The sequence below is a fragment of the Lonchura striata genome, chromosome 10, assembly GCF_050655825.1.
Source record: "Lonchura striata isolate lonStrDom1 chromosome 10, ASM5065582v1, whole genome shotgun sequence".
NCBI lineage: Eukaryota > Metazoa > Chordata > Aves > Passeriformes > Estrildidae > Lonchura > Lonchura striata.
The window spans coordinates 7,270,934-7,284,585 of record NC_140712.1 but is presented as its reverse complement, the minus strand read 5'-3'; the positions used below and the strand labels follow the sequence as shown (position 1 = coordinate 7,284,585).

Sequence of the window (13,652 nt, the reverse complement as noted above, 5' to 3'; positions counted from 1 at the left end):
CAGCAGGGAAAGCGGGGTGCTTCCGGGATCCCGGCCCGTCCAAGGGTGGCCACGTCACTGATCCACCTCCATGATGGTGGTTTTGAGAAGATGCTGGTGCAGAGACCCTGGGGAATTGGGATCATGGGTGATGTTTAATCTGGATCACAATACCAGGCTTCAGTGGAAGGTGCCATGTTGGGGGGTGCTCCATAGGTATCCCAAGGTCTGGGGGCTCTCACACCTGGCTATGGGGGAAAGGGAGCCCAGCATGGCAGAAGGGAAGGTGGAATGAGGACAGGGAATGGGATAGGGTGGTGAAGAGCCTTTCTTGCAGAGCATCATCTGTGGGAAAAGAGCAACGTTCTTGGGAACAAAGCACCCTACCCATGTCCAGGGTCCCGCTTGCCCTAGCCCTGCTGGCAGCCGCTCCCTGCAGTGACAAAAGCACTAAGCCAAGGTACCACGTTACACTCATTGGGAAAAAAAAAAGGAAAAAGAAATCTGACTTTTAAATATAGCAGGCAGTAATAACTGTTAATTCACTATTTTTAATTTAAAGTTCAGTCATGAAAGGTTTCCAGCCATAACAGTGCATCTCACTCACTTAAGACCAAGACACACATATAATAGTTCCAGCCAGCCAGGATTTCTCCCTGACAGATTCCCTGCTTTCAGCTGAATGCTGTTTCCAGCACGACAATCCCAACCATGAAGGACAACAATCACACCTGTCCCAGTTCTATGGGACAGCAGCACCACTGGTTTCTTCTCCAAGGAAAACACCATTGAAACCAACCCCTCTGGATGGAGGAGACCTGGAGCTGAGCTCCTCATCCTCAGAATAACAGAGCAGGAGGAGGACGGGTCAGTTGGCCAAATTCCAGGCAGAGGTGACAGCCTGAAGAACTGAGCATAGATTTTGTAATATCCATGCACCACTCAGCAGACTTGCAAGGCTCCAGGGTGTCATCTGCTGAGGAAAGGTCAGAGGAGGTGGCAGCAGCCAGAGTTTAGGGCAGAAGAGGTAGTGGCTTGCAGGCCTGGCCATCAGAAGAGAGAGAAGGGACAAGGACATGACCCCACAGCACAATGTGACTGCAGAAGCAAACCCTGGGACAGTAGCAGAGGCTAAGCAGTTTATCCAGTTAAGCAAGCACTCTGCAAACTCCAGAGCTGCCAGGATGATGCTTCTCCACCAGCATCTCTGGAGCAAGCCCTACCCATCTCCTGCTAACTCTTGCACGGTGTCCCAAGCCCCAGATGAGCAGGAATAGGCACCTTTTTCCCCTTTGGGGTCATTTATTTATAGATTTAAAGAAATAAAAATAGAAAATGAGGTAAAGAGTGCATGCTGAGGCAAAAGAAATGTTCATTGCAATGAAGCCAGAGCAGAAGGTGGGGTGGCAAGGGGTCCCTCTGCCCTTTTAAGGGGGGAACATTCCTCCTGCGTGCACAGAGGGCAGTGGGGCTCTCCCTTCAAACCCCGCCAAATTCACGGTCACAGTATCCAACATAGAGAGGCTGTGCCTGGACACCACGCCTGGGAAGAGAACAGAAGGATGGCATCAGGGAGAGGGCACAGGCAGTGACACCACCAGGTCTGAGGGCTTCCAGTGGCACAGGGTGGCCAAGGTTGCCCTGTTTCAGGTGTGACAAGGAGGGAGTGGTTTTCATCCTGTGCTTATAAACTCAGTTTTTTGCTCATGTGAGGGAGCACAGGGTGAGGACAGGTTTCCCAGGGAAGCTGGTGCTGCAGGAGGAGTGTCAAGAGCTGACAAATCCCCTCCTTCCTCAGCACAAAGCCCTCTCCTCGCCAGAGCCACCAGCCTACGCCAGCAGCAGGAGCACTCTTCCAGAGCTGCACAAAGCAAGCTCTGCCCACGCACAGGCAGCAGAAAATCCAGGGCTTTCCAGAGGAACAAGGGTCATTTTGCAGCAGGGCAAGTCCTCCTCCCTCACTGCCCTCCCAGGGTTGAGCCCAGAGCCGTTGTGCAAGGGCAGTTGCCCCAGGATGGTTACCCAAGTAGGGTGCAGCGGAACTCGGCCAGGCGGGCGTATGCGTCTTGCACGTTCCTCACAGTCTCATTGCTCCAGAGTCTTTCAGCTACGGCCCCACCTCTTGGCCTTGAAGACAAGGGACAGGCAGTTAGGACAAGGGGGAGCTCAAAAGATTCTCACATGAAGCCCTTAACTCCCAAGCACTTTCCTGACCAGTGTCCTTCCACATACAAAGGCTTCAGAGTATCCCAAGATCTATTCCTGGACACATGGCCATCAGGAGCAGACCAGGGTGACAGGACAGATGGGTGTCAAACACAACCTGGCTGCAGCATCAGGTTGTTACAGCTTTTTAAACTCTCATTTCAGCCTCAGTGAAGCTGTGACCAGCACAGGGGGGACAGAGACAGGCACCACGTGCAGATCAAACCCATGAGTTCAGCACATGACACTTGGTGGCAAAGAAAAGGGATGCAAGCCCAGCCTCACATGATCCAAGTGACCTCCCTGTGGCCTCCCTTACCAGAGCCTGGGGGTCAGGTTGGTGACATCCACATATTCACCCCACATGCAGGCCTCACCACCGATCACCAGGGTCTTCTGCTCAGGGCTGCCTGTGGAGGGGACAGCAGAACAGCCAGTTCTGGTGCTATGTCTGAGTCACACCAGCTGCCATGCAGAAAGGGGACACAAGGAACACACCTTCAAAGTTCAAGGGCTCCACCTTATATGCTTCTATCCAGTCCTGCCCATAGGAGATTCGGTTGAGGTACCAGGGTGCAGAGAGCAGAGCCCGGTAGCCAGCCCTGGTGACGTTGGCCATCTCGTTCAGGTACTGCATGCTGTTCTCCTTCCACACATGGATGATGGTGTCAGGCCTCAGCTGAGGAGCACAGGTGAACACGGGGCAGAGAATAAGTGCAGTGACAGAAGCATCACCTGCTCCCTCGAGCAGAGTGCCCATAGCCCTCCACACTCCCAAAAGGAAGCTGAGGCAGACTTGGGCTTGATTTTTGAGCCACTTCCCATCTGGTTTGCAGGAAAAACAGAAGGAAGGATAAGGCCATTTGCAGAGTGTCCTGTGCAGTGTTAAAACATGCATCCTAGAGGGAGCAGAGCATGGGCAGCAGTGTGACAAAGCCATGATGAGGGCAGCTCACTGGCAGCACCATCTTCAGATTGACCCCAGACCCATTACAGAGTAACACCCACCAGCCCCAGCACAGCCCCCCTAGAGCACACCAGTGTGTCAGGTGGGGTGCTGGCACAGTTCACCCCAGCACTGGCAGCTCTCACCTTCACATCGTTGTCAAACACCTCCTGCCACACAATGTATCCTTTGCCAAGGGAAGAGACGATGTCCAGAAGCCTGGAATAGGAAAAGTACTGAATTTTGATTGATCTCACTGCATTCCCTCTTTGGTGGTTACATACAGCCTAAGGAACAGCACAGATATTCCCAACATCCTCAGCAGGATGTGAAGGTACTTCTGAAGGAGAAGGGAGAGAGCACAGCCCCTTATGGGATTTCTTTCTCCTCAGCTCCAGGCTTTTTTGTGGTCAATCTCCCACTGAAATGTTCCCTTTTGGGGTCAGGTAGACATGACCAACAGGGATGTTCCTGGAAAGGACATCTGGTGTCCCCAAGACAGAAGACATTTGAGCTGATCACACAGTACAGCGGGAGGCCCTGGATGCCCTGTCCTTACCTCTGGATGTAGAAAGACTCTAATTTTTTGTAATCTTCACCAAGGCCCATCTCAGTCATGAAAGCACGGATTTCTGGATTGGATTTCCTGTTCACCAAAGAGAATAAATAAAACTGTGACAACCTGAGCTCTGGAGTAAGGTCAAGGCATGGTCAAATCCCTCCTACATCATTCCAAGGCTTGCCCAGGTATTCCAGAGCTGTGGCTGGACCAGTACAAACACCAGCAGCTCCCTACATTGAGTGTCACTATAAGCACAGAAATCCCAAAAATCCCAAGCACCACTATTTATCCCTGACCTGAGAGATCAGGACACCAAAGCTCATGACCAAGAAGCCAAAGAAGCCATGGGCTGACACTCCAATCCCAAATACTTAACCCTAGTCCCCATCCAGACTGATCTCAAACTCACCAGCATGTGAAATCTACCTCATCACCACCAAGGTGGAGAAAGAAGTCTGGGAACACAGAGCTGACCTCTTGGAACAAACTAGTCACAAACTGGTAGGTGCTGTTAACAATGGGGTTGATGGGCCCATAAACTCCAGAAGGAGCCTTGCCCATATAGCAGGGAGTCAGGAGGCCTGGAGCACCTGATGGTAACAAACACAGGACGGTGAGGAAAGGGCGAAGTGCGACCATGTCATCCTCTACAATGCCCCTCAGCACAACTTAGGGCCAGTCAGGGGCCAAGGAAGGACAGCCAGCCACAGCTGTGACCACACACACACGGAAAATTATAACATGGGCCTTGGTATTTGGAGGCAGGGAAAAGAGAGAAAAAGACAATGAAATGTTTTTCTGGAGCTTCTTGCACTTCTAGACATAGAAGGGGAGACACAGTCCCTGGAGCAGAGAGCAGTGTGTCAGGGCTGAGACACAGCTGAGCAGAGCAAGGAAGCTTAGCCAGCTATACCCTCAGTTAAACAAAAGATCCTTGCAATAAGCCATGACGTTAGTTTTGGATGAGCAAATGTTCCCACAAAAAAATCACCCAGCTTGGACCTAAGAAAAGATGGAAACGTTTCCCTTTGGATTTTGCTCTAGAAGCTGGACCGCTGGGTCCCACATCCCCCAAATACCAGTTTGCTCCTCGTCAAAGCCAGCCTGTGGGACACTGCTGCCCACACCCAGATTTTAGGGTCCAGATTGCAGCACCCATTCCTGCCCCTGGGACAACTCCAACTCTCCTCAGAGCAGCAGCAGGCAGGGCCTGCTCCTCACCTGGCCCCCAGGAGAGGGTGTGGCCGGGGGTGTCGAACTCAGCGATGACTCTGATGCCGCGCAGCCGGGCGTACTCGATCACAGCGCGGACGTCGCTGGCTGTGTACACGTGGGTCATGGCATTGAAGGCTCCCTGGGAACACGGGAAAGCTCAGTGCCTTGCTCAGGAGCAGAGGCAGGGATCTGCTCACCTGAGATGGGCATTACATGGTGTTCATTACCTGCTTGCTGAGCTCTGGGAATGTGGAACTCTCATAAGGGAAAGATGGGTCATCCACAATGTGCCAGTGAAACACATTGAACTTGTTGTAAGCCATGACATCCTGGGAAGGAACAGTGGCAAAGATGAACATGCTCCATCCCCTCTGAAAGGTCACCCAGCTTGCCACAGATAGAGGACAAGGTCCTCCAGCTCCAGAAGACAAGGCAGAGTCTCTAAATGCTTCCCAGGATCCAACAGGGATTCAGACACCTCTCTCTAAACACAAAAAACTTCATAGGGATGGGAATACTTCTGCTTAGTAAAATCCCTGTTCTCCCTGTAACTGAGCCACTGGTGGAGATATGCAAGTTTAATTCTACTTGGGATGAGCACAGAACCAGCACCCATGTTTGCCAGTGTTTTGCCTTGCCTTAGAAACAACTCAGCCTTGAAGCTGGACTCCAACTTCAATCCAGAACTTCAATCTGGACTCCAGGAATTCAAAATACTTCAGAGTTTTCTTTTTAACAAAGGCAGCTGAGAAATCACCCAAACAAGGGAGCTCAGTTATCACAGGGGAAAGGACACCCAATTAAACCATCTCATCTCACAGCAAGGGTGCCCTACCAGAGTTTCCAGGATAGCCCTCAGAGGTAGGTAGTGACGAGAGGTGTCCAGCAACAGTCCCCGGTGAGGGAAGCGGGGAAAGTCCACGATTTCAGTCTCATTGATGTAGTACTGCACATAGAAAACACAAGGAAGATGTGAGCAGGATGTTGGGCAAATGGCCATTAGCAAGAGACACTGAGGGTCACCATTGTCCCCAGGGTTGGCAGGACAGAGGTGCCCTCAAGGCCCAGAGTGCAAAGAAAGAGCAGAAAGAGTTGCAGCACTTCTTTACCCACTCAGAAGGCAGTGACCTGGCTGGATCCATGAATTTCCACTTGGCCCTTGGCAAAGCTGTGCCCACTGATCCCAAGCATCCCAGCCACCCTCAGCCTGTCCCCATGGAGGTTGGGGCACTATGGAGAGCTGCCTGCCCCCAGGGGATGAGGCCAGGACTCACCGTGCCATTCTCATCTCTCCCAACAAGTTGGCTGAATGTTTCCAGGCCTGCAGGAAAACACACAGCCCTTTTCTTAGCACAGACAACCCCGAAGGAGCAGAGCTCAATTAACAAAGTCTATGGAAAGAGAGAGGCACCACGAGACATCCCCAGGCCCAAGGCAGGGAGAGTGGGAATGCCCTGTGGGAAGCACAGCTCACCTCGGAGAGCTCCCCAGACGGTCTCTGCCGAGAGCAGCATGGAGCCTTTGGAGACAGACAGCTTATCTGAAAAACAGCATCAGGGGGTTGTCCCACACTGCCATGACAGCACTGGGCAGGGCTCAGGTACAGAACTCCACTCCAGGACCTCAAAGAACTGAATTTTGGCCCTCTCTTGCTGTTTTAAACCTCTCCCCACTGCTTTATCACACCCCTCAGGTATGTCCCTCCTGCCCTACCCCAGTGTCTCAAGAGCAGGGAATTAGTGCCCTCCCCAAATCCAAGGGTTACCACACAGTGCTATAGTGCTACTTCCCAGTGACAGGCACAGAAACAGCCACATTCCCTCCCACTCCCAACCCTGACCCTTACAGCTCTCGTTGGAGTCTATGCTGGGAAACCCATCGCAGCCTGGAGTGGAAACATAGATGAGAAGCTTGGCGCAGGGTGCTTCCCAGGATGGCTCATTCTCTGCAAAGGACACAGACCATGCACATCAACCCCACTGCAGCACATTTCCCTGCTTCCAAGCCCACCACCATCCTCCCAGCCCAGCTAGGGATGGAAGCAGAAACAGGCACCCCTTCCTGCTCCCCAAAACAGACACCACGGTGTTCAGCAGGGGTTAATTTTCAACACAGCCAACCAGGAGAGCATGACCTGATCCCAACCTGTGAGGAAGCCCACAAAGAAGCTTAAAGGAGCACACAAGAGAGAAGAAACACCAGGATATGGACTAGCAACAGCCCTTGAGGCTTCCTGGCCACCAGCTCTGGCTCTTATGCTACAGCCAGGACTAGTGAAAGCCTCTCCATGAAGGTGAAGAGCTTCTTGTTTTCAAGATCTCCCAGCACTGCAAAAAAGTACAAGCCCAAGAGTTCTGCTCTGCCCAAACTTCTTGGAAAAGAGCAAAGAAAACATTTTAAAAAAGGGTGGAGAATGAATCTGCTAAACTGGGCTGAGTTAGAGGCAATGAAAAGGTCTCACCAGCTCAGAAAAGCTCCCAACTGACTTCACCTTCTGCAGAGCAGGTCCCAGGCGTAGCAGCCAGAGAAATGAACCCAGTCACATTTAGACCTCAAGCAGGAGCTCTGGACACACTTCCCTAACTGAAGAGTGCTTCCAAGCATGCACAAGCCTGAATTCCCACTTGAGTCACTCCCCCATTCCAAATGGATACTCAGCCTTCACTGGGATGCAATGGACTTAGAGCAGTCAGTTGCCAGGAGGAGCATGGAGCAGCAGGGCGGGACCCTGCTCATCCCAGCCAAGGTCCATCTTACATCCCCACAGCATTCCCAGGAATAGGCAATACTCAATGTGGTCACTGAAAATAAAGAGCTTGGCTTTGAATGAGCCAAGAGCACCAAAAAGTTTCCAGAGAGACTGTGGCAGTGCCAGCATTTCAGAGAAATGCAGAGAGCCCCTGCTCCACAGCTCAGAGGAGCTCACAGAAATCCCGATTTCTCCATGAAGGGATGACGAAACCTCTGCGGAGAGAAGGAAAACAGCTTGAAGCCAGCCCTGTTTTGAGCTTTCCTCTCAGTTGCAGACAAGCTGGTAGCCAAGGCAACCTCACAGATGTGCAAGCAGCACAGCAAGACTTGCTCCCTCCGCTCGGGAAGGCGGCAGTTCACCGGGAACAGCCGCTCTCAGGCCTGGGAAGACTCATTCTGCTGAGGACCCTCGACAGAATCAGTCCCACAATAGCACAGCGCATTTGACCCTGCTGGGTGAGATGCTTCCCAACCCAAACACGGCCTCCTAGGCCAAGGTGCAGACAGGCACTACTGCCAACCACACCTGCAACACAGTGCATCCAGAAAATGGTTTTTGCCATTTATTTCCTCTATTAATGCAAATTGTTTCCTTTCATCCAGGGTTTCCACTGCCTGTTCTTACTAACCACCCATGCCGTAAAAAAAGATACAAAAAAAAATGAAGGCAGAGGGGAAAAAAGGCCTTAAAATAATGTGTGTAGTTTGAGCATCATAAAGCAGGGCATATGGAAAGTGATGAGTGTGAGCTGGATCTTGTGATCGCAGTGCTGCTCCAAATGATTTGATGGTCACATTTCCCCTCTGAGTGGAACAGGAGAGCATGAATAATTAGATCAGCTGTTTTTAGTTCCTAGCAGCAAAAGAGAACCAAGAGGAGCCTTTTTGGCTCTCAAATCAAAATTTATTTCTACTTCTACTCACAAGAGTTGACGAAATAAAATAAGCCAAAGGGTTCTCTGTTTCAAACCTGCTTTTTTCAAAGTATGATGTACCCAAGACAAAGCCAAGCAGCTTCCAACACTGCCACCCTTCTCCACTTTGATCAGCAGCGACAGAGCTCACACTGACATTTAAAACACTCAGCAGCAGAGTTACTAGCTCTTTTTGATGAATGAAGTGCTTCATACTCCCTGGATATAGCACTTCAGGCTGCAGCAGACCCACGCAGCTACTGAGCATCCCTGCACGTCAGCTCCACAGCCAAGAGATTTCCTGCAGATCACCCCAGACAAGCAATGGGTGCTATCATGAAGAAGTCTGGGTTCAGGAAACCTTTAGAGCATGTTCCATGCAAATTCAAACTCTCAAAGCTTTTGCCTTTCCTCATCTTACCCTACAATTTCAGGATGAATCCAGGAGCGAATCCCTCCTTGGCAGAAAAGCCACACTGCCTTAGGACTTCTAGCAGCTCCACTTTGGCAGAGGTGCCCCGTAGCACAAGTATGTACGTGGAGGAACACACACAAAGCAGCAAGCTTTCCTCAAGGTGAGACCTCACACAGGACACCCAGAGCTGCTACAAATGAGAACAGCCAAGACTTAGCAGTAACCCTGAAGCAGGAATGGCTGCAAAACTGGGAGCAGCTCTCCCTGCAGCCACAAGAGAAGTGAAATCAAGCAATGAAGAGATTAACACTACCTGGAGGAAGTAAAAAATGAAACAGAGAAAACCCTTGAGAGCAAGAGCCTAAACCCTGGCAGAAGGACAACTAGTGCTGTGCCAAACTCGATTGTATTTCTTCCACACGTGCCATAGGCATTGCTCTCCAAATCCCAACCCATCGCTGCCCTTGCCACCAGACTCCATCCAACCCACAACTCCCACCCCACGTGCCGCCGCAGAACTGAGGGGAGGCAGACGGCCACCAAAGCCCCAGATTAGCGAGGACGTGGGGGGCTGTTAAGCTCAAAGCCACGGAGGAAGGGTCAGCGCCCGCCGCGGCCCTCACCGGTGGCACGGCCGAAGAGCAGCGGCCAGTACCGCTGGAAGGCGGCGTCCAGCACGGCGCAGCCCGGCCCCACGGCCGAGCCGTCCGCCACGGCGAAGCGGAACCGGCGGGGCGGCACCGGGCAGCGGCCGCCGCCGGGCGGGGAGCTCTGGGCCTGGGGCTGCGGCCACACGGCCCCCGCCGGGCCCGGCAGCAGCGCCAGCAGCAGCGGCGGGAGCAGCAGCGGCCGGAGCAGCGCCCGCCGCAGCGCCCGCGCCGCCGCCATGTCGCGCCCGAGCCTGAGGGAGGCGGCACCGCCCGGCAGCGGGGGGCCGGGCGGCCGCGAAATGGCAGCTCGGGCCCGCCCTCACCGCCTCCCCCGCGCTGCCCCCTCGCCCCACCGCCTCCCCCGGCAGTCCGCAGTCGCCTCGTTCTCTTGAGGTGCTCAAAGCTCTGCGGCTCCCCACCGAAGGTCATTTCTGCCCCCACACCACCACCCCTGCCATGCTTTCTGCCGTCAGGGAGCTTCAGCAGCCTGCCTCGGGGTTTGAGGGGATTAATGGTTTAAATCACGTATTTCACTCATGCTGCTTGCATGGAATCGTGTAGTGTTTTGGGCTGAAAGGGATCTTAAAGACCGTTTAATTCCGCCCTCTGCCATGAGCAGGGACACCTTCCTCTATCCTACATTGCTCCAAGCCCTGTGTCCAACTGGACACTTCCAGGGATGGGGCAGCTACAGCTTTTCTGGGCACCCTGTGCCAGGGACTCACCACCCTCATTGTAAATAAATTCTTCCTTATGTCTAACCTAACTAGACCCTCTCTCCTCAGTTTAAAACCAGCACCCCTTTCCCATGCTTTGGATCCACCTTGGGTTTAAGCATCTTTTGTTGGTGCTGTGTATTTTTATGAGCAATACTGTATATAAATCATCCTTTGCACAGGTTTCCAAGGATATTTTATATGTGGTCAGTGAAATATTGATTGGGTTGTTCAAATAAAAGGGGCTTTATCCCATGGTGGATCCTCACAGTGAAGTGTTGCAGGGATGATTTCCACGCAGTGCTTGGCTTTTCCAAGAAAAGCCTTAACCTCAGATGAACTCTATTTAATTTTGTTTCCTCCCTCCAGCTCTGCTTTCCTTAGCAATCCTCAACTCAAATAAGGGCCTTAAGCTCAGGTCTTACCCATCTAATTGCCAGCACAAACCTACAAAGGAACCCACTCCATCAAATTATTAAACACCTGTTGTTCCAGAATACTCCAAGGTATCAGGCATGCTGGTAGACAAGCCAGAGGCACGGGAGCAAGCAGGAAATTAAACAAATGGTACAGGAGAAAGCGAGACAAGGGAGATGGCCTCATCACACAAGAGGAAAGACCATTCTGTGTGAACAAGACATAACTATGGCAAGGTCTGGTGGGGAATGTAAGGGATTGTCCCTCACAGGAGCAGTGTAGAGAGTCCAGGATCAACAGGAAAAAATTTTGTAGGAAAAAATCCACAAGAAACTTGTTCTCAGAGGTTAGAATAGCACCAGCACAAAGCTGGGGACCGACGGGGAAAGAAAAAGAGCTCGGAAGACATGGAAGGGTTTCAGTGGGGCTAGGGAGAGATGGAGGGAGGTGCTCTCCAATGTTAAAGGAGGCTGTGAGGTTCCAGTGAAGCTCTTGGGGATGATGTGGAGATGAAAAAGTTGTGGGGAGACTAGACACCAGGAGGAGATCACAGTCAGGTTTGGGTCTAAATGGCATTGTGGGAATTTAATGAGCTTAGTGAAAATTTATAGGGAGGTCATGAGGAGCTCCCCCTCCATAGGGAGGGTACTAATGGTCACCTAGAGATAGAGAAGCTAGGCTCCATCAGGAAGGGGGTCAAAGAGAGCCAAATGGTGTTGCCATGAGCTCAACATCTACACAGCACTGCATCTTTCTTTTCCAGATGTGTAAAACAGCAAAATCCACCTAATGGGAAGGTGAGCTGGGAGCCAAGGACAGGCACAGCCTTACCAGGTGGGTGTACTTCCACAGCACAGGGGTGGACCAACAGCCCAGGTATCACCCAGAGAATTAAAGGCACTAAGTGAAGTCCAACATCAATCTAGGAATACCTAGGAGCAGGTACACTAAAGAGAGATCAGGAAGAATTGGTTGCCTAGATCTCAGATTGAATGGAGCTTATGGAGTTCATGGGTAGAGGTCCCAGGAGAGTCTGACTGAAGCAATTAAACGCTGTTGGTTCCCACAGGCTCCTGACAATCCTCCCTTGTTTTCCCTACAGAGGTGGCAGGACGAAAATTCAACACAACAGCACATGCCAGGCTGCTTCCTCACTATTCTTCCAGGATTTTGTAGCCCTTCTCTATCTCTGTCCCCATCACACAGCAGGAAGAGAGAACACCTGTATTCCAGCCTGTGTCAGGCCTCTGGAAAAGTGTCCCCTGTCATTGCTCATGTTCAAGTTTCCTGCTGCCACTCTTCATAAAGCCTCTGTGATCTTGAGCTGGGTTTGTTGCTTTTCCCTGTGCAAATTTCTGTAGCACCAGCTGTTACACCATTTTCTGACTATATTTGGTTGATTCCAGTATCTCTGGACTTGTCCTCGAGTAGTTTCGCTGTATGAAAATTTCAGTGGAAGGAAAACCACCCCAAACAAGCCAGTTTGTTGCTGTCTTGCATCAGACAATGTCAGGAGTGTGCTTCCCAGTGCATGAGACAGAACTGTGGGAGTGCCCTGGCTTGAGGCGAATTCTCATTTCAGCCTAGGGAGGGTGGCATGTTTGCCAGCTTATGTAAAGCATTGTGATCAGAGCTTTCAGTCCAAATATTCCAGCCTTTCTACAGATTCAGTTGCTGATGCTATTTTAAGGGACCTGATGTCTCTGGGGGATGACTCATTGAAGTTCATCTGTAGCTGGCCGGCATTAATCCAGACTAACAGTCTGATTTTCAAGTGTTTCTTTACATAAGAAAACTGCTTAAGCATGTGTCTAACTGTGGAGTTTGGCTGAAAGAACCTGGTTTACCCTCTGTCCTGTGGTGGGCACAGAGCACCAGCAGCCCAAAGCTGCAGATGCTCTTCAGTAGCCCATCAACAGACCAGCTCGTGGGCTCAGAGCATATCTGCAGGGTGATATAACCACCTGGGGGGCCTCTTCCAGGGTAGTTCAGCAAGGAACATGCAGGGAGTGAGCCCCAGCCAGGGCTGTACTGGCTCAAACAAACCCCTCTTATCATCTCTGATGCATAAGCTGGGACTTGCTGGGTGACTGCAAAAAACTGCTCCTCCAGGACATTGCTGGATTGCCTGCTTGCTACCAACAATGAATTTGGTAACAATCCAAATTAATTATTCTGATATAAATTGTTATAAAACCTAGCTGGTGTCACATTTGAGTCTTTCTGGTTTGTTTGCCTTCAGGGCATGAAGGTAGCCTTTGGACTGTCACTGTAGTTGCACCACAGAATTTTTAAAATATATAAGTTCATTTATTATGCTGTCTAACTCCCTATAACGTTGGCTGCTTCTGCATTTAACCAGGAGGGTGCTTTGCACACAGATTCTTCCTCTGATGAGAAACATCTGAGCCAGTGAAGTGGGAATGGAGAAAGCTATTCATGAACACCTTCACAGGGCATGAGCTTTCTATTTGCTTTGCTCTTTGAGCCAACACTGTCTAGGAAAATTGCTCCTGAATGAAGCAACTTCTAGCTCAAGGGACCTGTTGATGGTGTGGCTGGAAGAGGGCTTTGGAAAACACAGATCATCTCCTGGAAATACCTCTAGCTTGAATTCTGGCATCTCTTTCTGGGCAAAACTACTGTCTCCATTTGCTTGTTTACCATCACTTTAATCCTTGGTAAAATAATGATGGGATTTGGACTGCAAGCAACAAGGGTTGCAGAGTTGAAGTGTCCTTACTTGTGGTGGTGATCTTGAGGGAGTGTGGTCAGCACGTGCCAGGTCTTTTCAGGTGTAGACCCTCCTGTTGCACATCTTTGTATTTCAGGGATGTTGTGTCTCATCATCAAGCAGAAGGCCCCCCAGCAGGAGCCCCCAG

The 13,652-nt window shown here is 51.2% G+C and overlaps 1 protein-coding gene across 1 annotated transcript; it reads right to left on the bottom strand.

The window, feature by feature from the left end:
* Positions 1-510: 510 nt before the first annotated feature.
* Positions 511-9,894, bottom strand: HEXA (hexosaminidase subunit alpha). Its single transcript, XM_021554226.4, has 14 exons — positions 9,611-9,894; positions 6,754-6,852; positions 6,382-6,447; positions 6,182-6,228; positions 5,743-5,853; positions 5,135-5,236; positions 4,914-5,046; positions 4,102-4,282; positions 3,690-3,776; positions 3,277-3,349; positions 2,683-2,863; positions 2,504-2,594; positions 2,002-2,106; positions 511-1,522 (listed from the first exon to the last, which is right to left on the bottom strand). The coding sequence occupies exons 1-14, from the start codon at positions 9,873-9,875 to the stop codon at positions 1,459-1,461; spliced, it is 1,605 nt and encodes a 534-aa protein (XP_021409901.2). The 5' UTR covers positions 9,876-9,894; the 3' UTR covers positions 511-1,458.
* Positions 9,895-13,652: the final 3,758 nt, after the last annotated feature.